Source organism: Saimiri boliviensis, chromosome 14 (genome assembly GCF_048565385.1).
Source record: "Saimiri boliviensis isolate mSaiBol1 chromosome 14, mSaiBol1.pri, whole genome shotgun sequence".
Taxonomy (NCBI): domain Eukaryota; kingdom Metazoa; phylum Chordata; class Mammalia; order Primates; family Cebidae; genus Saimiri; species Saimiri boliviensis.
The window spans coordinates 38,448,645-38,473,391 of record NC_133462.1 but is presented as its reverse complement, the minus strand read 5'-3'; the positions used below and the strand labels follow the sequence as shown (position 1 = coordinate 38,473,391).

The following is a 24,747-nucleotide window of genomic DNA, read 5'->3' as shown; positions in this document are numbered from 1 at the left end:
TTTCTGAGTGGGAACCACTGTGATAGGCCAGACTCTTGGCTTAAGATCTCAGGAAAGGAAGGGAGCAGCTCTTTGGGCTCCACAAACAGGCTGGGACATGCTGGCTGGAGCTGCCCCGCTTTGACTGCCGCTCCGTTATCCAGCAAACTCAGTTGTGCGATAGGATCTCTTACCCACCCACTTCATGGGCTCTGGGATAGCCAACAAGACCCCTGAAATTCCCACCTAGAGGGGAGTCCACCTTCCAAAGGATGGCCAGGAAAGGAACTCTGGATTCCTTTTTTGAGATGAGTCTTGCTGTGTCACCCAGGCTGGAGTGCAATGGCACCATCTTGACTCACTGCAACCTCTTTCTCGGTTCAAGCAAGTCTCTGCCTCAGCCTCCCAAGTAGCTGAGATTAAAGGCACCTGCCACCATTCCTGGCTAATTTTTGTATTTTTAGTAGATACGCGGTTTCACTGTCTTGGCCAGGCTGGTCTTGAACTACTGACCTCGTGATCTACCTGCCTCGGCCTCCCAAAGTGCTGGGATTACAGGTGTGAGCCACCGCACCTGGCCAAGACTCAAGTTCTTGACCCCACGGGGCCATTCCCCTGACTTCTGGCTACCATCTTGGCATCAGTTAAGTGCCGAACAGTAACTATTGCATTGGGCTGTGTTGTTATTACTCTTGTTAAGGATCAGTGGGCCAAGCACTTTAGATTGAGAAGCCTGGGCATTACTGTCTCTGTTTCACAGATGAACTTGAGTTTTAGAGAGTCAAGTCATTTGCCTGAAGACACACACTTCAACTCTGCCTCTAACACTGACCAGGCAATTGAGGGCAGGGGATGAGAATGGAGTGGTGGCTAAGGCCTCTCTCTTTTGGGGCCAGAGGACAGTTCCAAAGTCCCAGGCAAGGGGAGTTCCATCTTCCAGTCCCACCTCCTGGTTGTCAGCTGTGCTGATAGGGGCCCAAGTAGGAATTCTGAGGCTCCGGCCTCTCAGGCCCACTTACCCCACCCATTCTGCTTGCAGAGCTCCCAGCTAACTGGAACCTGTGTCCACAGAATGCTGTCCAGTTTCAACGAGTGGCTTTGGCAGGACAGGTTCTGGTTACCGCCCAACATCACATGGACACAGCTGGAAGACCGGGATGGCCGTGTCTACGCTCACCCCCAGGACCTGCTGGCAGCCCTGCCCCTGGCACTGGTCCTCCTGGCCACGCGCCTCACCTTTGAGAGGTGAGTGACCCATCACCCCTGCGGCCGCTCCAGCATGTGCTCCTGCCGCCGCGTGCAATTTGCCATTGCAGCACGTCCCCAGGGGAAGCTGGCTTTTCACCAAAGCGCTTTCCCTGGTTCCACCCTACGCCCAGCCGCCTCCATCCACGCTTCTGGCCTCTGATTGCTGGTTTATCGAAACACTGGCCACAGATTGAGGCTGGGTGTGCCAGCATCTTCATAAAACAGGGATGGGAGGCCGGGCACGGTGGCTCACACCTGTAATCCCAGCACTTTGAGAGGCTGACGTGGGTGGATCACTTGAGGTCAGGAGTTCAAGATCAGCCTAGCCAACACGGTGAAACCCTGTCTCTCCTAAAAATACAAAAATTAGCTAGGGACACACCTGTAATCCCAGCTACTCAGGAGGCTGAGGCAGGAGAATCGCCTGAACCTGGGAGATGGAAGTTGCAGTAAGCCAGGATTGTGCCACTGCACTCCAGCCTGGGCAGCAGAGTAAGATGCCATCAAAAAAAAAAAAAAAGGAAAAGAAAAAAAAAAGGACAAATGTGAGCTGGGGGTGTTATCTCATCCCAAAGACATCCCAGGGACTCTGTAAAGGACAGTGGGGTGGGCGGAGGGTTTTCCAGTTTCAAATGCAGGGGTTTTAGTCCTTGTTTAAAAACAAAACAAAAAAGAATATGTCAGGTATGGTGGCTGATGCCTGTAATGTCAGCAACTTGGGAGGCCAAGGCGGGTGGATCACTTGAGTCCAGGAGTTCAAGAATAGACTGGGCAACATGGTGAAACCTTGTCTTTATTTAAAAAATATAAAAATTCACTGAGAGCAGTGGCTGGTGCCTGTAGTCCTAGTTACTTGGTGGGTGGGGGCTGAGACAGGAGGATCGCTTGAGCCCAGGAGTTCGAGGCTGCAGTAAGCTGTGATGGCATGTCTCCAGCCTAGGTGACACCTCTCAAAAAAAAAAAAAAAAAAATGAAGCCCGGCGCGGTGGCTCAAGCCTGTAATCCCAGCACTTTGGGAGGCTGAGGCGGGTGGATCATGAGGTCAAGAGATCGAGACCATCCTGGTCAACATGGTGAAACCCCGTCTCTACTAAAAATACAAAAAATTAGCTGGGCATGGTGGCACGTGCCTGTAATTCCAGCTACTCAGGAGGCTGAGGCAGGAGAATTGCCTGAACCCAGGAGGCGGAGGTTGCGGTGAGACGAGATCGCGCCACTGCACTCTAGCCTGGGTAACATGAGCGAAACTCCGTCTCAAAAAAAAAAAAAAAAAAAAAAAAAAAACGAAATTCTGAGCCCCACCAGTAGCTGAGACTACAGGCATGCACTACCACACCTGGCTCACACCTGGCTGATTTTGAACACAACAATGTGATCTTGGTTCACTGCAATCTCTGCCCCCCAGGTTCAAGCAGGTCTCCTACCTCAGCCTCCCAAGTAGCTGGGATTACAGGTGTGTGCCACTATACCCAGCTAATTTTTGTATTTTTGGTAGAGACAAGGTCTTAGCATGTTTCCCAGACTGGTCTTGAACCCCTGAGCTCAAGCAATCCTCCCACACTCCACCTCCCAAAGGAGACCCTGCCTCTTAATACAAAAACAAGAATCCTAACTTCAAATTTCAGGTCTTCTGCCCACTCGCAGTGTCACCTTGGGCATGTCTCTGACCCTGTGAGCCTCAGTTTACCCATTAGGACAGTGGGACTTAGTTAGGGTTAAGTGAGCCAGTGCATAACATGGCCTTGGACTTATGCTTACCAGATAATAAGCGCTCCTTATATATCTGCCCTTTCTCTCCACATCATGAGTAGTCTGCAATCAGTTCCTTGCTAGGCTGCTCTGGGCCTCAGTTTCCCCAAATGAGGGATGATGTTGGGATAGAATTTGGTTCCCACCTGTGATGTTGGAGCGCCCTCTTGTCGGCAATGTGGTGATTGACCAGGGTCCCTGATCTCCAAGTCCCTACCCTGGAATGGGGCATGCTGGGAGGAGTGGCTTGGAGAGAGACCAGACCTGCTCCATCCCTGCCCCTGGGAACCCCTAGACTGGGGGGGGGGGGGACCTCAGACCAGGGCCCAGGCCACAGTGAGACCAGCCTCGGAGGTAAGGAGACTCTTATCCCTGGTTTGGGATTGCGCAAAGGTACTTAGGTACCCCAAGAGTTGGTCTGCACACCCCCACCCTGCAGACAGGTCCTGCTGCCTTTTTTCTTTTTTTTTTTTTTTTTTTTTTGTTGAGACAGAGTCTCACTCTGTTACCCAGGCTGAAGTGCACTGATGTAAGGCTCACTGTAACCTCTACCTCCAGGTTCAAGCAATTCTCCTGCCTCAGCCTTCTGAGTAGCTGCGAATACAGGGTTCCACCACCATGCCCTCATTATTTTGTTTTGTTTTTTGAGATGGAGTTCCACTCTTGTTGCCCAGGCTGGAGTGCAATGGCACCATTTCGGCTCACAGCAACCTCTGCCTCCCAGGTTCAAGAGATTCTCCTGCCTCAGCCTCCCAAGTAGCTGAGATTACAGGCATGTGCCACCATGCCCTGTTGATTTTGTATTTTTAGAGGAGACAGGGTTACACTGTATTGGTCAGGATGGTCTTGAACACCCACCTCAGGTGATCCGCCCACCTGGCCTCCCAAAGTGCTGGGATTGCAGGCATGAGCCACTGAGCCTGGCCTGATTTTGTATTTTTAGTAGAGATAGGTTTCACCATATTGGTCAGGCTGGTCTCAAACTTCTGACCTCAGGTGATCCACCCATCTCGGCCTCCCAAAGTTCTGGGATTACAGGCGTGAGTCAGCTGCCTTTCTTACCTTTGGTCTATTGCAGCAGCCCCTCCAGGGCCCCAGGGCCCTAGGGCATGAGGCCAGGAGTAAGTGGAAAATTGAATCCTGCCCCATGAGCCTTTCTGACTCAGGCCTCCAAACCTTCTATTCAGATGGAGAAGGAAGACCCTTCACATCACACACTGCCATGTGCCGGCTGTGCTCTCTGAGCCTGTAACTTTGCCCCTCCAAGACTTGGTTTCCTCACCGATAGCATGTTCACCCCCACACATAGGCAATCCTGTCTCTTCACCTAGACTGATGGGCTCTCTCTCATACCCAGATTCATTGGCCTGCCCCTGAGCCGGTGGCTAGGTGTACAGGATCATATCAGGAGGCAGGCGAAGCCCAATGCCAGATTGGAGAAACACTTCCTCACAGAAGGCCACAGGCCCAAAGAGGTGAGAGTTTCCCATGCCCTCCAACTGGCACTACTGCCCTAGGGGTGGGGCCTGCAGGTGTATGGCCCATTTGTTGGAATAGGGAAGCCAAGGTGGGTTCAGTCACCCCCACAACGTCCCCACTTTCCACTGTTCATCCCCAGTTCCCTGGGAAATAAGCGCTGCCTCACCAACCTCCCTGGGAGATGGAACCCCACCCCTCCCAACCTCCCTGGGAAATGGGTCCCACACCTCCAGCCTCCCTGGGCCTCGGTGGCTACAGTCGCCCAATGGACAGATTCTAGGAGGAGGCTGAAAGTAGTTGCTTGCTCTCCTATCTTGGGAAGGAATGGAAGGTCTGACTGTGCTCGTGGGGGGTGGAATAAGAAGCAGCCCTGTGACCCTCTCTCCATTCCCATCTCTGGCATGGCTGCCTGCTGGACAGGCTCTGCCCTGTGGAAGCATGGCTGGGTCCAGAGTGGGGTGGGGAGTGGTGAAGACCGTGTACCCTAGGAGCGACAGGCCAGCTTCCACAGAGCTAGAAACCACATGACTCCCCCTTTTCTTGTCAGTTTCCCTCTGCAGGGAGGGCTTGGGTGTGGGGCAAGGTTTCAACTGCCTGCCTATGTGGGTAACCCCCCATTTAGGCACCAAGGAATGAGAGCTAAGCAGAACCCTGGCACAGTTAGGGCTTGAGGAATATCTCACTTTATAGTGTTACTACTCAGCTATTTCCTTTTATATAATCCTTTACATAATCATATAGTAGTTTATAGAAATAGGGCTCAAAGGCTCCCTTTATATAATCCTCTCTATATAATCATATAATAGTTGATAGTATGAGTGCCTGATGAATATTTCCCTACATATATACCTATAATTATATCTTAGTTCATAATCGGAGGAATGCCTAGAGCAGACACAGTGCAGAGCGTGGTTTAAGGGAAAACAGTTATACGAGGACAAGAATCCATGGCCCAGGCGGCAGCATTCAGTATCGTAAAGATACCCGCTGTATGGCAGGCTTGGGGTGAGAGCCACTCCTCCTGATAAAGGAGTTGTAGGACCTTGCTTCAGTTCTTGTCGAAGGCTGCCCTCAGAACGGCAACCCACCTTGGTGACTGTGAACTTTATCAGCTCTTGCTACTGTGCTGCTTGAAAAGCATCTTCCCATAGAACCCATCGGAAGCTGCCAGAAGGCGGCGGTAACCTTGACAGCTCTGTCACTGCTATGTGACTTAAAGCATCCTCCTATAAATCTTCTTAGAAGTAGTTTTCCCATAGATAGAAGTTATTGCACACTGCACCCTCTTCACTGCGCACGGCCCACCTTCAAGCCTCAGTGACCTAATGGGGGTGGACCCCTTACTGCATGCAGCCCTTGCCTTCGTGGGAACGGGCCCCTTGCTGTGCACTGTCCATCTCCTGGCCTAGGTGACCTAATGGGGGTGGACCCCATGTTTTATTGCTCACGACCCTGTCACTATCCTTAAAGATGATTTCACTCACTGCCCTGCCCCCTAACCTATACACAATAAATACTCATGCTTCTGGACATTCGGGGCCTCACCTGACTCCGCTTATAGGTGGCGTGGCCCCCAGAGCCCAGCTGCGTTTTCTTTGTGCTTCTATGTCCTGTCTCATTATTTCTCGGATCCTGCGCCTCAGCACGGCATAAGGCTCACCCCACGACCCTGTGGGACACTCAGCCCTACATCTGGCTCCCAACGTGCCCTACATGCTTAGGTTGGAGGTGTGTAGAGCCACAGCCCTGCAGGGTCGTGGGGTGTCCCCTATCGCTGTGCTGAGGCACAGGATCCAAGAAATAAAGAGACAAGACACAGAAGGACAAAGAAAGCACAGCTGGGCTTGGGGGGCGGGGGGGGGGCGGGGCATGCCACCTATAAGTGGAGACAGGTGAGGCCTCAAACGGCCAGAAGCATCTGTATTAGGTATAGGTTGTGGAGAAGGGGAGTGAGTGAGGTCAGTGATAGGGTCAAGACATTCAAGTGAGCGATAAGCAAGGGGTCCACCCCCATTAGGTCACCTAGGCTAGGAGGTGGGCCATACGCAGTGAAGAGGGTGTAATGTACAATATCTCTTATCTAGGGGCAGGCTACTTCTAAGGGATTCTATAGGACGATGCTTTAAGCAGCCGCAGAGCTGACAAGGTCGAACGCTCTCGGGATTGCCCCCTGAGGGCAGCCTTCCACAAAAACTGGATGCAAGGTCCTACAACTCCTTTATCAGGAGGAGAGACTCCTGCTCCATGTCTGCCTGACAGCAGGTATCTTTATGATACTGAATGCTGCCACCTGGGTCAAAGATGCTTGTCCTGGTATAATGGCTTTTCCCTTAAATCATGCTGTGCACTGTGTCTGCTCTAGATATTCCTCCGACTATAAGCACGATATGCTTACATATGTTGTATAGCTGTTTATCCCTTAATTCATGCTTTGTACTGTGTCTTCTGCTCTAGGCATTCCTACCACTATGAACTAAGATATAAATAAATATACATATATAAATAAGTAGTAAGATATTCTTCAGGCACTAAATCTAACTAATTTAGAATTAGTTTGATTATATATAAAGGAAACTAATATGATTATATATAAAGGATTATAGGATATAACTGAGTAATAACACTATAAACTAAGATATTCTTCAGGCACTAATTGTGCCGGGAATCTGCTTCGCTCTCCTTCACTGCCCAGATGGGGGGTTTACCCACAGAGGTGAGAACTGACCATTCTGGAGGGGCACAGGAAAGCCTCTCTGGGGGCAGGGGATGCTGCAGGCCAGCGTCTCTCTTAATCCCAGTCCCCACCGGCGACCTGCCTGCCCTGTGAACAGGATTTGCTTCTCTTTTTTTTTTTTTTTTTTTTTTTTTTTTGAGATGGAGTTTCACTCTCACCCAGGCTGGAGTGCAATGGCGAGGTCTCAGCTCACTGCAACCTCCACCTGCTGGGTTCAAGTGCTTCTCCTGCCTCAGCCTCATGCATAGCTGGGACTACAGGCACATGCTACCACAACCGGCTAATTTTTGTAGTTTTAGTAGAGATGGGGTTTCACTATTTTGGCTAGGCTGGTCTTGAACTCCCAACCTTGTGATCCGCCCACCTTGTGATCCGCCCACCTTGGCCTCCCAAAGTGCTGGGATTACAGGTGTGAGCCATGGCACCCGGCAGGATTTGCTTCTCTTAAGGCTTAAGTGTTCTGCAGGACCCCACCCTGGGACCCCCAACACTGCCTCTCCATATAGACATGGCCACCCTGTAGGTAAAACATGGGGCTTCAGTGGAGGAGAGGACAGAGCCAAGTCCTGTGAGGACATGGGGGGAAGCCACCACAGGGCCTCTGTGACCCTTGTCTCCATCACCCCCTTCCCAGCCCCAGCTGTCCCTCCTGGCTGCCCAGTGTGGCCTCACACTGCGGCAGACTCAACGATGGTTCCGGAGACGCAGGAACCAGGATCGACCCCCGTTGACCAAGAAGTTCTGTGAGGCAAGGTAAGCCCAGGATGGGGCTGGCTGGGGCTTCTAGGGTGCAGGGCAGCAGGGGGGTGTCTGCTGTTTTCACAGCTCCCTCCCTGTCCGCAGCTGGAGGTTTCTCTTCTACCTGTCGTCCTTTGTGGGCGGCCTCTCCGTCCTGTATCACGTGAGTATACCTGACTGCTCACCTGCCCCGCCCACCTGTCCCAGAAACACCTCCTGTGCCCCAGGCTTGGCTCTGGTGGGAGGCGGTGTGTGGAGGGGTGCAGCCAGCGGGAGAGAGAGCTTGGGGATGTAGTGGTGAATGTTCACTCAACAGGTACTCAGGGAGGATCTACCATGTACTACAGGTTTGGGTATCCGATGAGGCCCCGCCCCTCTCAGCCTTCTTGGGCAATGAGACTCCACCCCCTCTGTCTTCCTGGCTGCTGAGGCCCCACCCCCTCTGTCTTCCTGGCTGCTGAGGCCCGGCTTCTCCTGGCCTCCTTGGAATGAGCCCCCCACTCTTGAGTGAGAGGTAGGAAAAAGCAGGTTTGGGTAAAGGCAGCATCTATGAGATTACGGAAGGAATCCCAAAGAGGCCACAGCACCAGGCTGGGAGGCTGGATTCTCACTTCTGCACAGCCTGACACCCGTTTTCCGCAGGAGCCATGGCTGTGGGCACCAGTAATGTGCTGGGACAATTACCCAGACCAGGTGAGTGGCAGGGTGTGTGCGAACGCTTGGCGGGTGAGAGTGATGTTGACGGTTGCTGCAGCCATGGTCATGAGACCCGAACCCTGATACTAAACCATCATTCCCCTGAGTCCCACTCTATCTTTGATTCCCCTGTGGAATAGAGAAGGGCCAGGAAACTCCACGCAGGAGCTTCTACCAAACCACTACCCTTGATTACCTCCAGGGATGGGGAGCTCACTCACTGGGATTCAAGTGTCCTGGCTTTGGGTGAAGGGAGAGGGTCCTGAGCCATGCCCCTGCCCGATGGGAGCCTTCACTCCCCACAGCTAACCTTGCCCTGCCCTGCCACAGACCCTGAAGCCATCCATATACTGGTGGTACCTCTTCGAGATGGGTTTCTACCTCTCACTGCTAATGAGGCTGCCCTTTGATGTCAAGCGCAAGGTAAGGCCAAACAAGATTCTGGAAGCCCCAGTCTCTGGACAGGGAGCTGGGGTGCTGGGCGGTGGGGCGGCTTCACAACCAGATCCTGAGAACTTCCTGGTACCTCCTGCATGAGGCGGAGAGGCCACACCAACTCTCTGAAAGGGCCCGCTCCTTGGCCCATGAGGTGGGGGCCCCCCCTCCAGCATCAAGCCTCGTTCCCATTATGACCCAACGTCTCCCGCAGGATTTTAAAGAGCAGGTGATGCATCACTTCGTGGCAGTCATCCTGATGACCTTCTCCTACGGCGCCAACCTGGTGCGCATTGGCACTCTGGTACTGCTGTTACATGATTCCGCCGACTTCCTGCTGGAGGTGGGCCTGGCCCCTGCCTGACCCCTCCCAGATGCTGTACCCAGCCCCTCCCAGGTGCCCCTCCCAGTCCTCCCAACCTTCCAGGGAGGTAAAGCGAAGCCCCGCCACCCCCAGCCTCCTTGAGAGATAAGGCCCTGCCCCCTCTGTCTTCCTGGCTGAGGCCCTGCCCTTCCTTGCCTCCTTGGGCAGTGAGGCCCCACCCCATCTGTCTTCCTGGATGATTAAGCCACACCCCTCCCGGTTTCCTTGGGCAGAGTTCCCACCCCTCTCATCTTGCTTTGGCGGTGATGCCCCGCTCCCTCAGTCTTCCTGGGAGATAAAGCCCTGCCCTTTCAGCCTTCCTCCTTGGAGGACAAAGCTACACACAAGTGCAGACACACATGTATTCACACACTTTTTTTTTTTTGAGATGGAGTTTCACTCTTGTCACCCAGGCTGGAGTGCAATGGTGCAATCTCGGCTCACTGCAACCTCCACCTCCTAGATTCAAGCGATTCTCCTCCTTCAGCTTCCCAAGTAGCTGGGATTACAGGCACTCACCACCATGCCCAGCTAATTTTTGTATTTTTAGTAGAGACAGGATTTCACCATGTTGGCCAGGATGGTCTCAAACACCTGACCTCAGGTGATCTGCCTGCCTCAGCCTCCCAAAGTGCTGGGATTGCAGGTGTGAGCCACTGCACCCACCCTATATTCACACTCTTTACCTTTCTAGGTAGTTCCTGGAAAGTTAGGTCCCACCCCAACTCACCTGGTCCTTCCCCATGGCACCTTATCCTTGAGAATAAGGCCTCTCCTTGCCTGGCCCCTGATCCTGAGTGCATTTCTCTCTGCTGCCCTTCTCAGGCCTGTAAGATGATCAACTACACACAGTATCGGCGAGTGTGCGATGCTCTCTTCCTCATCTTCTCCTTGTTCTTCTTCTACACCCGCCTGGTGGTCTTCCCCACCCAGTGAGTCAGCCCTCCTGTAGGGGTCAGGGAGGTGGGAGGGCATGTCTGAGATTCCAAGACTGCCTCACCCTTGGTGCCCTGCCTCAGGGAGCTGGGGATATTGGCTGGGAGACTCCAGGAGGCGGCAGGGACTTCCAGGCACAGGGCACAGCATATGCAAAGGCCCAGAGGTAAGACGAATTGAGAATTATACTTACCATTACTCAGCATTCCCGGACCAGCATTCCCAGCACCTTCAAGAGGTCCCACAAATATTTACTGGGCAGACGTTGGTGCGCTGGCAACCCTGACCTCTCCTTCCACTCCGTGGTCCAGGCACACTGAGTAATGGTAAGTAGCCTATAGTCCCAGCTACTCAAGAGGCTGAGGCAGGAGGATCACTTGAACCCAGGAGGCAGAGGCTGCAGTGAACTGAGATTGCACCACTGCACTCCCGGCTGGGTGACAAAGGAAACTTTGTCTTAAAAAATATATAAAATTGGCTGAGTGTCGTGGCTCACGCCTGTAATCCCAGCACTGTAGGAGGCCGAGGTGGGCAGGTCACCTGAAGTCAGGAGTTTGAGAGCAGCCTGGCCAACACAGAGAAACCCCGTCTCTACTAAAAATACAATAATTAGCTGGGCATTGTGGTACATGCCCGTAGTCCCAGCTACTTGGGAGGCTGAGGCAGGAGAATTGCTTGAACCCAGGAGTCAGAGGTTGCAGTGAACCAAGATCATGCCATTGTACTCCAGCCTGAGTGACAGAGCAAGACTCTGTCTCTAAATAATTTAATTTTAATAAAGTTGGGAAAGGAACAGGAATTATGGGCAGGGTGAGTAGCTGGAGGTAGTTGGCAATTACAGTGGGCAGGGAATGCCTTGCCAACAGCATTCGTACAGGCAGATGGGAGCGGGTGAAGGAGAGAACCGTGTTGATCAGAGGAGAAGGTTCCAGGAAGAAAGAACAGCATGCACAAAGGCCCTGAGGCAAGATGGTGCCTGGCCTGTTAGAGGCACATCGAGGAGGCCTTTGTGGCTGGAGCACAGTGGGTGAGGGGGAGGGCAGGGAGGAGATGGGGGCAGGCCTTCCAGGGCCTTGATGTGGGGAGGACTTTGGCTTTGACCTCAAGGGAGATGTGAGCCATGGAGGTTATAAGCAGAGGAGGGGTTCGATCTGACCCAGATGTTCTGGGTGCCCTCCAGCAGCGAGGGGACCCAGGGTAGGCGAGAGAAATGGGCAGACCCAAGGGGATGCCTCTGGGGTCAGGAGATGGGAGCAAGCACAGAAGGAACTGCTGGAGGCATCAAGAGTTTTGCCCTGCTGGGTTTGATGGCATCTGTAGCCTTAGAGGAGACATGGAGAAGGCACTGGCCATGCCAGTCTGGGCTTCTGGGGAAAGAGGTAATGTAGGAGTTGCCAGTCCATGGCTGGTATTTGCAGCCACCAGCCTGGATGGCGTCACCTAGGGACTAGATTTGGACAGAGAAGCTCACTCCTGGGGCTCCCTGATGTTTGCATATCGAGAGAGCAAGAACAGGGCTTATGGAGCATATGAGTCAGATTGCATCCTTCCTCTGCCTAAAACCCTCCATGGCTCCCACCTGTCTTGGGGTCAGAGCTTGAGATGAGGCAGAAGTGGCTGTGAGATGGGGAGATGGTGGGGTGGGGGGAGCCAAAGAGGGAAGAGGCCCAGGAAGGAGGGCGGGCCACTGGGTACCTGCTGTACTGGTTGGTGAAGGTTGGGGCTGGGGCTCAGCACTCTGTAGTGAGGAAGGAGAGGTCACTGGTAACCCTACAGTTGATTTTGGGGTAGAAAAAACATGGCAGCTGCAGCCAGTACTTTCAGCGAGTTCTAAGAAGCCTACAGGGAAAAACTGGTAGCCAGAGGGGCAGAGTAGAGTCAACAGAGAGCTTTTCGGTTTTGGCTTTTTCTTGTGTGAAATAACAGTGGGGTTGATGATTAAGAACCAGCAGGGCCGGGCGCGGTGGCTCAAGCCTGTAATCCCAGCACTTTGGGAAGCCGAGGCGGGTGGATCACGAGGTCAAGAGATCAAGACCATCTTGGTCAACAAAGTGAAACCCCGTCTCTACTAAAAATACAAAAAGTTAGCTGGGCATGGTGGCGCATGCCTGTAGTCCCAGCTACTCAGGAGGCTGAGGCAGGAGAATTGCCTGAACCCAGGAGGCGGAGGTTGCGGTGAGCCGAGATCCTGCCATTGCACTTCAGCCTGGGTAACAAGAGTGAAACTCCGTCTCAAAAAAAAAAAAGAACCAGCAGGAAGGCCTGGTGCAGTGACTCACGCCTGTAATCCCAGCACTTTGGGAGGCTGAGGCAGACAGATCATTTGAGTTCAGGAGTTCAAGACCAGCCTGGCCAAAATGGCAAAACCACCTCTCTACTAAAAATACCAAAATTAGCCATGTATGGTGGTGGGTGCCTATAATCCAAGCTACTTGGGAGGCTGAGGCAGGAGAATCGCTGGAACCCAGGAAGCTGAGGTTGCAGTGAACCAAGATCATGCTACTGCACTCCAGCCCTGGGGACAGTGCAAAGCTCCATCTTTGCACTGAGTTTCAGAAGAGAGGGTGCGGTGGGAACTGGCTCCAGGACAGTGTCCCAGGCAACAAGGAAGAAGGTGGAATTTGAGGGGAGGAGCAGGGCACTTGGGAACATACTTTCCAACTGACGGGTTGCACAGTGAAAATGAAGCCCCGCCCCTGTCTGGCTCCCTGGGTGATGAAGCCCTGCCCCTCCCTATCTTCTTCTATGAGCCCTGCCCCTCTTAAACTCTGGGCGATAGAGCCCTGCTTCCTCTCAGTCTTCCTGGGCGATGAGGCCCCACTGCCTGCCTTCCTGAGATGTGAAGCCCCTCCCCTCTGAGATGAGAAGGCAGTCACCTGCTAATGAGAGGGAGGTGATAGGGGTCTGAGAAGAGAAAAGGGGTCAAAGTGCCACCCAGTAAAGCAGCTGGGATCATAAGCACCCTCTTGGATCGGGGTTCATGGTCATGAACGGCCCGTCAGGGAGCTTGAGTGTGTTCTGCTCATTTAGTACAAGCCAGTGAGAGGGGCCCTTGAGTGCCCAGCTTAAGAGCATAGGTATCATAGGGTAGAGGGCACTAGGGAGCTATAGAAGGTTATGGAGCAGGGAAGGCCATGCCAGTTAGAGATTCCCAGGACTGGGGTCTACAGCAGCTGATGAAGCCCTGGCATCCTCCCCTCCCTCCTGCCGTAGGATCCTCTACACCACATACTATGAGTCCGTCAGCAACACTGGCCCCTTCTTCGGCTACTACTTCATGAACATGCTTCTGACGTTGCTGCAGCTGCTACATGTGTTCTGGTCTTGCCTCATCCTGCGCATGCTCTATAGCTTCATGAAGAAGGGCCAGGTATGGCTGGACCTCCCCGGGGTCCCCAGCCCCAGCCCCAAGCTCCTCCTTTCTCCTTGCTCCAACCTGCATCCCTCTCTCTGTTCCCCAGATGGAGAAGGACATTCGTAGTGATGTGGAAGAATCGGACTCCACTGAGGAGGAGGTGACAGCAACCCAGGAACCTCTCCAGCTAAAGAATGGGGCGGCTCGAGGGCCCAGGGCAGTTCCTGCTGACGGCCCTCGGAGCCGGGTGGCCGGGCGTCTGAACAACAGTCACACAACGGCCACATAGCCAAGTTGGGGCTGGCCATGAGGGGCTGCCCCCAGCGCCTTGGATATTTCTGGGGTGATGGGACTGGCAGTCCTGGGGCCACCTTTCCGGAGACAGGGAGGGCCCCACCCGGGGTGGGCGGGGAGGGCTGATGATCTGTCTCCTGCCCCTTCCTTCTGCCCACCCACCCTCCTTCCCACTGGGCAACTGGACATAGCTGAGAGGCAGCAGCTGGATGCCTCAGCTGGCCACAGACACCTCCAGGATGCAGCCTGCAGGGGGACCCCCAGGCCGAAAAGGGTCCAATAAAACATAAATGGAGCCATATTTTCTGCCTGAGAACTTGGGTGCCCATCAAAGCTCCTTCATCCTCAGAGACCCCTGAGGGAGCCAAACCTCTACTTACATATCCCATTGATGCAGACAGCAACAGAGCCCAGAGACCCACCCCCTTGCTGTTCCCAGATGAGCCCCTGACTCCGCAGCCAGCGCCTCGAATAAGCCTCTCCCTCCACCCTTAGGGTGCCCTTGGTCAGCCTCTCAAAGACCCCCTTACAGACTAGATCTAAAACATCCAGTTCTTTGCCCAAGGTCACACTGAGGTCATAGACCAAGCAGAGGAGATGCTCAGCCCCATCCCTGGCGTTCCCTTGGGACAATGAGGGGACTGGGGATAAAATCCCACAGGCTTCCCAAGGGTTAGCCTGGAGAAAGTCACCATCTCTTAAAAAGCTCCAAAAATAGGCCGGGCGCGGTGGCTCAAGCCTGTAATCCCAGCACTTTGGGAGGCTGAGGCGGGTGGATCACGAGATCGAGAGATCGAGACCATCCTGGTCAACATGGTGAAACCCCGTCTCTACTAAAAATACAAAAAACTAGCTGGGCATGGTGGCGCGTGCCTGTAATCCCAGCTACTCAGGAGGCTGAGGCAGGAGAATTGCCTGAGCCCAGGAGGCGGAGGTTGCGGTGAGCTGAGATCACGCCATTACACTCCAGCCTGGGCAACAAGAGCGAAACTCCGTCTCAAAAAAAAAAAAAAAAAAAAAAAGCTCCAAAAATAAAGAAACAGAGGCCAGGTGTGCTGGCTCACACCTGGAACCCCAGCCCTTTGGGAAGCTGAGGCAGGCAGATCACTTGAGGTCAGGAGTTCGAGACCAGCCTGAGCCTGAGCAACATAGTAAAACCCCATCTCTACTAAAAATACAAAAATTAGCTGGGCATGGTGATGCATACCTGTAATCCCAGTTACTTGGGAGGCTGCTGCAGGAGAATCGCTTGAACCTGGGAAGTGGAGGTTGCAGCAAGCTGAGATCATGCCACTGCATTCCAGCCTGGTCAACAGAGTGAGACTCTGTCTCAAAAATAAAAAGGAAGTTGGACAACAGAATTGGAGAGAATATGGGGTGGGTCAATAACCTCACATACATTATTGAGGGGAGTATAAATTGCTACCGACACTGGAAAACCATTCAGCATTGTGTACAATTGTTGACCTTTTATAAAGCTCAAAAGCAACCCAAATGAAATAACATTGCATAGGCATGAATACCCAGCTAGTAGACCTATAATAAAATATAAACACAGGCTGGGCGCAGTGGCTCACATCTGTGATCCCAGCACTTTGGGAGGCCGAGGCCAGCGGATCACCTGAGGTCCGGAGTTCAAGACCAGCCTGCCGAAACCCTGTCTCTACTAAAAATACAAAAATTAGCCAGGCGTGGTGGTAGGGACCTCTAATCTTAGCTACGCAGGAGGCTGAGGTGGGAGAATCGCTTGAACCCAGGAGGCAGAGGTTGCAGTGACCCAAGATCATGCCACTGCACTCTAGCCTTGGCAATAGCCAGACTCGGTCTCAAAAAAATAAACGTGCAAAGAAACCAGGTGTGGTGGCTCACCCCTATAATCCCAGCACTTTGGGGGTTTAGGCAAGATGATCGCTTGAGTCCAGGAATTCAAGACCAGCCTGGGAAATAGAACAAGACTCCTGTCTCCACAAAAAAGAACAAAAAATGGGCAAAGGGTTTGAATAGAAATTTACTGGCCAGGCGCAGTGGCTCAGGCCTGTAATCCCAGCTCTTTGGGAAGCCGAGGCAGGTGTATCACCTGAGGTCAGGAGTTCAAGACCAGCCTGACCAACATGGAGAAACCCCATCTCTACTAAAAATACAAAAATTAGCTGGGCATGGTGGTGGGCGCCTGTAATCCCAGCTACTTGGGAGGCTGAGGTAGGAGAATCGCTTGAACCCAGAAGGCAGAGTTGCAGTGAGCCGAAATTGTGACATTGCACTCCAGCCTGGGCAACAAAAGCAAGACTCCATCTTAAAAAAAAAAAAAAATTCTCAAATAAAAAGCACATGAAAAAATATTCAGCATCATTAGTCATTAGGAAAATGCAAATCAAAACCCTTCACATCCGCAAGAGTGCATATAATGAACGAAGTGTTGGCAAGGATGTGGAAAAATTCAAACAACTGTGTTCATTGCTGGTGGAAATGTAAAACAGTTAATCACTGTGGGAAATCATTTGGTGGTTCCTCAAGAAGTTAAACTGAATTACAATATGATCCAGCAATTCCACTCCTAGGAATAGACCCAAAAGAACTGGAAGCAGGTATTCAAATACTTACACATGAATGTTCATCACAGAACTAGTCTCAAGGTAGAAACAGCCGGTCACAATGGCTCACTCCTGTAATCCCAACACTTTGGGAGGTCAAAGCAGGAGGATTGCTTGAATCTAGGAGTTTGAGACCATCTGGGCAACATGGTGAGATACTTCCTCTACAAAAAAGAGAAAAATTAGCTGGGCATGGTGGCTCACACCTGTAATCCCAGCACTTTGGAAGGCCAAGGTGGGCAGATCACAAAGTCAAGAGATTGAGACCATCCTGGCCAACACGGTGAAACCCCAACTCTACTAAAAAAAAAATATATATATATATATATACACACACACACACACACACACACACACACACACACACACACACACAAGCTGGGTGTAGTGGTGCGCACCTGTAGTCCCACCTACTCGGAAGGCTGAGGCAGGAGAATCACTTGAACCTGGGAAGCAGAGATTTTAGTAGGCCAAGATCAAACCACTGCACTCCAGCCTGGTGACAGAGCAAGACTCCATCTAAAAGACAAAAATAATGGCCAGAGTAAGTTCCTTATAGAGAATATTATATAAAATATGCTAAAACATCCAGGAGCAGTGGCTCACGTCTGTAATCCCAGCACTTTGGGAGGCCGAGGAAGGTGGATCACCTGAAATCAGGAATTTGAGACCAGCCTGACCAACATGGTAAAACTCTGTCACTACAAAAAAAAAAAAAATTTAATTTAAAAAATAGAAAAATAAGCAGAGTGTGGTGGCATGTGTGTATAGTCCTAACTACTCAGGAAGCTGAGAGGGAGATTTGTCTGAGCCCAGGAGTACAAGACTGCTGTGAGCTGTGTCATGCCACTGTACACCAGCTTGGGCAACAGAGTGAGACCCTATCTGGAAAAAAGAAAAGGGTAGAAACATCCCAAATGTCCAGTGGGTGAATAAACAAATTGCAGTCAATCTAAACAATGGAATACTACTCAGCCACGAAAAGTAATGCAGCACTGACATATACTACATGTGAAGGAACCCTGAAACCATTATGCTCAGTGTAAGAAGCCAGACATAAAAGGTCACACATATTGTGATTCTACCTATATGAAATATCCAAAAGAGGTAAACCTATAAAAATAAAATGCGTATTTATAGTTGTGGGGGGCTGCAGGCTGAAGGCATGGGAAGAAACTATCTCATAGGTACAGTTTTATTTTGTAGTTATGAAAATGTTTTAGAGCCAAAGTTGTAGTTGCACAACATTGCAAATGTACTAAATGCCACTGAATTGTTCACTTTAAGATGGTTAATGTGCTATGCAAATTTCATCTTAATAAATGTTTGAAGAGGCCGGGCGCGTGGCTCAAGCTTGTAATCCCAGCACTTTGGGAGGCCGAGGCGGGTGGATCACGAGGTCGAGAGATCGAGACCATCCTGGTCAACATGGTGAAACCCCGTCTCTACTAAAAATACAGAAAATTAGCTGGGCATGGTGGCACGTGCCTGTAATCCCAGCTACTCAGGAGGCTGAGGCAGGAGAATTGCCTGAACCCGGGAGGCGGAGGTTGCAGTGAGCCGAGATCGCGCCATTGCACTCCAGCCTGGGTAACAAGAGCGAAACTCCATCTCAAAAAAAATAAAAAAATAAAAAATAAATAAATGTTTGAAGAAAGGGATTTGTATAAATCAACTATGGTGTCTCACGAAGCAAGACTTATAACTATTTCTCTTACCTGGTGTTTCCCTATCCAGCTATTCCCATTCCCCCCAAAAAAACAGAAAGTTCATAGGTTGAAAGATAACTCATAATGGAGATAGAAAATACACTTTTATAGATAAATAGCAAAAATATTACATGGAAATGTTTGCGAAATGTAGCTTAAGTGATCCTTTGAAGGAAATGTTTAACTAGGCTTATATTGGAAAAGAAAAAAAAAGCAGCTGGGTGTAGTGGCTCATGCCTGTAATCCCAGCACTTTGGGAGGCCAAGGTAGGTGGATCACGAGGTCAGGAGTTCAAGACCAGCCTGGTCAACATGGTGAAATTCCATCTCTACTAAAGATTAAAAAAAAAAAAAATTGCCAGGCATGGTGGCATGTGCCCGTAATTAATCCCACCTACTCAGGAGGCTGAGGCAGAAGAATCACCTGAACCCAGGAGGCAGAGGTTGCAGTGAGCCAAGATCATGCCATTGCACTCTAGCCTGGGCGACAGGGCGAGACTTCATCTCAAAAAGAAAGAAAAAGCTCAAAAATAATTAGCTAAACATTTAAGAAGGTTTTAAAATAAGCTTAATGGAAGAAAAGCATCATACACAGTAAGTGTATTTTAGAGGATCATCAAACATAAAAGTTATCTGAATGACTAATCGAGGAACATCTGGTAAGATTAATAAAGAAAAATAACAGGAAAAAAAAAAAAAAAAGGCCAGGTGCAGTGGCTCATACCTGTAATCCCAGCACTTCTGGAGACTAAGGCAGAGAATCCCTTGATCCCAGGAGTTCAAGATCAGCCTGGCAACATGGCAAGACCCTCATCTCTACAGGAAATTTGAAAATTAGGCATGGGTGGTATGTGCCTGTAGTCCCAGCTACTCAGGAGGTCAAGGCTGCAGTGAGCCATGATCTTGCCACTGCACTCCAACCTGAGCAACAGTGGAAGATGCTGAAACTAAAAAGCAGAAATACATAAAGCATCATACATGTCGAGTATTACATTTAATGTCATCCTGATCAACATGAGGAAACCCCATCTCTACTAAAAATGCAAAACTTAGCTAGGCATGGCGGTGCACACCTGTAGTCCCAGCTACTCAGGGGGCTGAGGCAGGAGAATCGCTTGAACCCAAGAGGCAGAGGTTGCAGTGAGCCGAGATCGCACCACTGCAAAAAAGAATCCTCTCAGGCTCAACTCCACTTTGGGGCTTACCTGTCTTGCATTGCTAGGGATGAACTGGGCCCAGAGACAGTAGACAGAGGGACATGTGGCATATTGAGATACCAGCTAGGGTGACTAAGGGAGTGCTGGCATCACCCCATGACTCACCTCAGGCTGCTTGTGGCTCAAAAAGAGACTTCTTCCTTCTGCTTGGGGAGAGGAGTGGGAAGAACGTCTTGTATCTTGGAAACCAGCCCAGCCATAGCAGGGTAGTGCGTGGGTCAGTCACGAGGCCCCCATTCCAGGCCCTAGCTCCCAGAGGACTTTTTTTTTTTTTTTGAGACGGAGTCTCACCCTGTCACCCAGACTGGAGTGCAATAGCATAATCTTGGCTCACTGCACCCTCTGCCTCCTGGGTTTAAGTGATTCTCTTGCCTCAGCCTCCCAAATAGCTGGGATTATAGGCATACACCACCATGCCTGGCTAATTTTTTTTATCTTTAGTAGATAGGAGGTTTCACCAGGTTGGCCAGGCTGGTCTAGAACTTGTGACCTTGTAATTCACCCATCTTGGCCTCTAAAGTGCTGGGATTACAGGCGTGAGCCACCGCGCCTGGCTAGACATTTCTAGACACACACTGGGCCAGAAGGGAAGGGAACCCAGTGCTTTGAAAGGAAGAACCCAGTCCTGGAGGATTCCTCACCTGCTGACTGAAGAGCCCTTGGGCCCTAAATAATCAGCAGTGATACCCAGGTACCGCATTGAGGGCCTTGGGTGAGACTGAGACTTGCTGGCCTCAGGTAAGACTCAGCACATTCCTAGCTGTGGTGGCTATGGAGTGAGGCTCCTTCAGCTTGAGAAAAGCAGAGGGAAAAGCCAGGCACAGTGGTTCCTGCAATCCCAGCATTTTGGAAGGCCGAGATGGGCGAATCACGAGGTCAGGAGTTTGAGACCAGCCTAGCCAACACAGTGAAACCCTGTCTCTACTAAATATATAAAAATTGGCCAGGTGTCATAGCTCATGCCTGTAATCTCAGCACTTTGGGAGGCTAAGGCGGGTGAATCACAGGGTCAGGAGTTCAAGACCAGCCTGGCCAACATAGTGAAACCCTGTCTCTACTAAAAATTCAAAAATTAGCTGGGCCCAGTGGCGTGTACTTATAGTCCCAGCTACTTGGGAGGCTGAGGTAGGAAAATTGCTGGAACCCAGGAGGGGGAGGTTTCAGTGAGCCAAGATGCACCTCTACACTCCAGCCTGAGCGACAGAGTAAAATTCCGTCTCAAAAAATCTAAAAAATAACAAAAAATTAGCTGGGCTTGGAGGCGGAGATTGCAGTGAGCCAAGATCACGTCACTACACTCCAACCTGAACGACAGAGCGAGACTCCATCTCAAAAATAAATAAACAAAAGGAAAGAAAAGAAAAGCAGAGGGAAAAGTAAAGGAGATTTTGCCTTCCAGCTTAGGTACCAGCTTGGTCACAGTGGGGTAGAGCACCAGGTGTGCTCCTAGGGTCCTCGATTCCAGGACTTGAGTCCTGGATGGTCTTTCTGGACCCGCCCTGAGCCAGAGGGGAGCCCACTCCCCTGAAGCATGAGTCCCAGGCCAGGGAGTATTCACCACAAGCTGACTGAAGGGAATACTGGTGGTAGTATGGCAGGGCTCCCTATGGGAATGAGGTGGCTGAGCCCCTAGGTGAGGCTCCTCTGCCTGTGAAGAGCAGAGGAAGGACTGGGAAGGATGTGTCTTGTGATATGAGAGCCAGCTCAGCTGCAATACAATAGAACATCAGGTAGGCTTCTAAGGTTTTTTGCTTTGTTTTGTTTTGTATTTAGGAGATGGAGTCTCACTCTGTCACCCAGGCTGGAGTACAATGGTGTGACCTCAGCTCACTACAACCTCCGCCTGCAGGGTTCAAGCGATTCTTCTGCCTCAGCCTCCTGAGTACCTGGGCACCACCATGCCTGGCTAATTTCTTTATTTTTAGTAGAGATAGGGTTTTGTCATGTTGGCCAGGCTGTTCTTGAACTCCTGGCCTCAAGTGATCCACCTACCTCGGCCTTCCAAAGTGCCGGGATGAAAGGCATGAGTAACTGCACCCAGTTGACTTCTAAGGTTTTGACTCTAGTCCCTGGCTCCTGCACCGCACCTCTGGACCCTCCCAGGGCCAGGGGAACTCACCACCCTGAAGGCCTGTCTGGCTCTGCCACCTGCTGATTGTAGAGCCCCAGGACTTTGAGTGAACACAGGCGGTTAACCAGGGAGTGTGACAGCAGGCCTCTGGGGAGACCCAGTGCTGCACTGGCTTCAGGTCTGACCCAGCAAAATCACAGTGGTGGTGACCACGGGGGTGCTTGTGTCACTCCACCCAGCTCCAGGTGGCTGAGAACAGAGAGAGAGGCTCCGTTCATTTGGGAGAGAGTAAGGGAAGAGAACAAGAGTCTCAGCCAGGTAATCTAGAGAACTTCTCAGATCTCATCCAAGACTATCAGGGTGGTACCTCTATGAGTCTGCAAGAACCACCTACGGTGTCACCAGGCTTGGGGTGCCCCCTAAAGCAGATACAGCTTAGATTGCAACACCCAAGTCCTTTTGAATATCTGAAAAGCCTTCCCAGGAAAGATGGGTACAAAGGAGCCCACACTGAGAAGACTACAATAAATAGCTAACTCTTCAATGCCCACACACAGGCATCTGCAAGTATTAATACAACCCAGGAGATACAGGCTGGGTGCCATGGCTCACTCCTATAATCCCAGCACTTTCATAGACCAAGGCAGGTGGATCACTTGAGGTCAGGAGTTCGATACCAGCATAGCTAACATGGCAGAACCCCATCTCTACTAAAAATCAGCCAGGTGTGGTGGTGCCCCCCTGTAATTCTAGCTACTTGGGAGGCTGAGGGGTGAGAATCACTTGAACCCAGAAGGCAGAGGTTGCAGTGAGCTAACATCATACCATTGCACTCCAGCCTGGGTGACAGAGGGAGATTCTGTGAAAAAAAAAAAAAAAAAGGTCAACTCAGGAAACCATGACTTCAACCAAATAAACTAAATAAGGCACCAAGGATCAATCGTGCAGGAAGAGCTATGTGACCTGTCAGAGAATTCAAAATCTGTGTGGAGGAAACGCAAAGAAATTCAAGATAACACAGAGAAGTAATTTAGAATTCTATGTTAAAAGCTCAGACGTTTCTACATTACTAAAATTCATGATGAGTTTAGAAAGTTGGCTTAGCCGGGCGCGGTGGCTCACGCCTGTAATCCCAGCACTTTGGGAGGTCGAGGCGGGCGGATCACGAGGTCAAGAGATCGAGACCATCCTGGTCAACATGGTGAAACCCTGTCTCTACTAAAAATACAAAAAATTAGCTGGGCGTGGTGGCGCATGCCTGTAATCCCAGCTACTCAGGAGGCTGAGGCAGGAGAATTGCCTGAGCCCAGGAGGCGGAGGTTGTGGTGAGCCGAGATTGCGCCATTGCCCTCCAGCCTGGGTAACAAGAGCGAAACTCCGTCTCGGGGGAAAAAAAAAAAGAAAGTTGGCTTAATCCAAAATCAGTATAGGAAAAGCATTTAATTTTATTTTGATTGCTCAGCAATGATCGGTTAGAGAAGATACCACTTATAAACAAATAAACAAAAAAAAAAAAAACAAGAAAAAGACTACATAAGAGTAAATCTAGTAAGAGTAAGGTCCTTAGAGAGAGTATTATATAAAATATGCCAAAACGGCCAGGAGCAGTGGCTCACGTCTGTAATCCCAACACTTTGGGAGTCAGAGGTGAGTGGAGCTGGATCCCAGGAGTTCCAGACCAGCCTGGGCAACATGGCAAAACCCCATCTTTACTAAAAACCCAAAGGTTAGCCAGGCATGGTGGCAGGCACCTGTAATCCCAGCTACTCAGGAAGCTGAAGGAGAATTGCTTGAACCCAGGAGACAGAGGTTACAGTGAGCTAAGATAAAAATTAGGCTGGTCGCAGTGGCTCATACCTGTAATCCCAGAACTTTGGGAGGCTGAGATAAGTGGATCATGAGATCAAGAGATCAAAACCATCCTGGCCAACATGGTGAAACACTGTCTCTACTAAAATATAAAAATTAGCTGGGCGTGATGGCACACACCTGTAGTCCCAGTTACTTGGGAGGCTGAGGCAGGAGAATTGCTTGAACCTGGGAAGCAGAAGTTGCAGTGAGCTGAGATTGCATCACTGCACTCCAGCCTGGTTCCTGGTGACAGAGCTGAAAATTCATAGCAGCAGTACAGGCATGAAGTACTGTATTTTTTTTTTTTTTTTTTTTGAGACGGAGTTTCACTCTTGTTACCCAGGCTGGAGTGCAATGGCGCGATTTCGGCTCACGGCAACCTCCACCTCCTGGGTTCAGGCAATTCTCCTGCCTCAGCCTCCTGAGTAGCTGGGATTACAGGCACGCACCACCATGCCCAGCTAATTTTTGTATTTTTAGTAGAGACGGGGTTTCACCGTGTTGACCAGGATGGTCTCGATCTCTTGACCTCGTGATCCACCCGCCTCGGCCTCCCAAAGTGCTGGGATTATAGGCGTGAGCCACCGCGCCCGGCCCTGTATTTTTTTTTTTTTTTTTTTGAGACTGTCTCAAAAAAAAAATTATCCGGGCATGGTGGCACATACCTGTGGTCCCAGCTACTCAGGAGGCTGAGGTGAGAGGATCACTTGAGCCCAAGAAGTTGAAGCTACAGTGAGCTATGATCTCATACTACATTCCAGTTTGATCCACAGTGAGACCCTCTCTCAAAAAAAAAAAAAAAACATTATAACCTTGAAAGACAATCTAAACGAATGGAGACATACAGCCTAGTTTTGGGTAAGAAGACCCAATTTCATAAAGATGCCAAGTTCTGTTATAAATTCAGAGCAATTTTGGTCAAACTCACAACAGGATTCATTCTGTGGAACATGAAAGGCTGATACTGGAATATGTATGAGAATGCTTGGGGCTAAGCACAGCCTACACAAGGTGGAGTATGAATAACAGAAGAATCCGCTGGAAGATTTTAAAGTGGAATGCAGTGGCGCGATCATGACTCACCTCAGCCTCAACCTCTCTGTTTTTGGCAGAGTTTCACTTTTGTTGCCCAGGCTGAAGTGCATGATCTCGGCTCACCATGACTTCCACCTCCTGGGTTCAAGCAATTCTCCTGCTTCAGTCACCCGAGTAGCTGGGATTACAGGCATGTGCCACCATGCCCAGATAATTTTGTATTTTCAGTAGAGATGGGTTTGACTGTGTTGGTCAGGCTGGTCTTGA

At 50.7% G+C, this 24,747-nt stretch overlaps 2 protein-coding genes across 5 annotated transcripts in view; one reads left to right on the top strand and one right to left on the bottom strand.

Annotated features, from left to right (window-relative positions):
- Positions 1 to 14,308, top strand: part of CERS4 (ceramide synthase 4) — a 50,284-nt gene extending 35,976 nt beyond the window's left edge. For 3 of the 4 annotated variants that reach the window (XM_039466903.1, XM_039466904.2, XM_074384692.1), the window contains 10 exons: positions 1,051 to 1,224; positions 4,334 to 4,451; positions 7,824 to 7,942; positions 8,033 to 8,090; positions 8,570 to 8,620; positions 8,954 to 9,046; positions 9,273 to 9,401; positions 10,248 to 10,354; positions 13,572 to 13,728; positions 13,820 to 14,308. In XM_039466903.1, coding sequence (XP_039322837.1) covers positions 1,052 to 1,224; positions 4,334 to 4,451; positions 7,824 to 7,942; positions 8,033 to 8,090; positions 8,570 to 8,620; positions 8,954 to 9,046; positions 9,273 to 9,401; positions 10,248 to 10,354; positions 13,572 to 13,728; positions 13,820 to 14,002 — 1,188 coding nt within the window. In that variant the 5' untranslated portion in view covers position 1,051 and the 3' untranslated portion in view covers positions 14,003 to 14,308. Of the gene's footprint in view, positions 1 to 1,018; positions 1,225 to 4,333; positions 4,452 to 7,823; positions 7,943 to 8,032; positions 8,091 to 8,569; positions 8,621 to 8,953; positions 9,047 to 9,272; positions 9,402 to 10,247; positions 10,355 to 13,571; positions 13,729 to 13,819 lie in introns of all 4 variants that reach the window. The other variant, XM_039466902.1, reaches the window with a different exon arrangement.
- The window catches only part of CD320 (CD320 molecule), a 58,108-nt gene continuing 47,582 nt past the window's right edge, over positions 14,222 to 24,747 (bottom strand). The window contains 2 exon segments of the mRNA XM_010349583.3: positions 14,222 to 14,253; positions 14,388 to 14,630. Of these exon segments, the coding sequence (XP_010347885.2) occupies positions 14,222 to 14,253; positions 14,388 to 14,630 (275 nt within the window).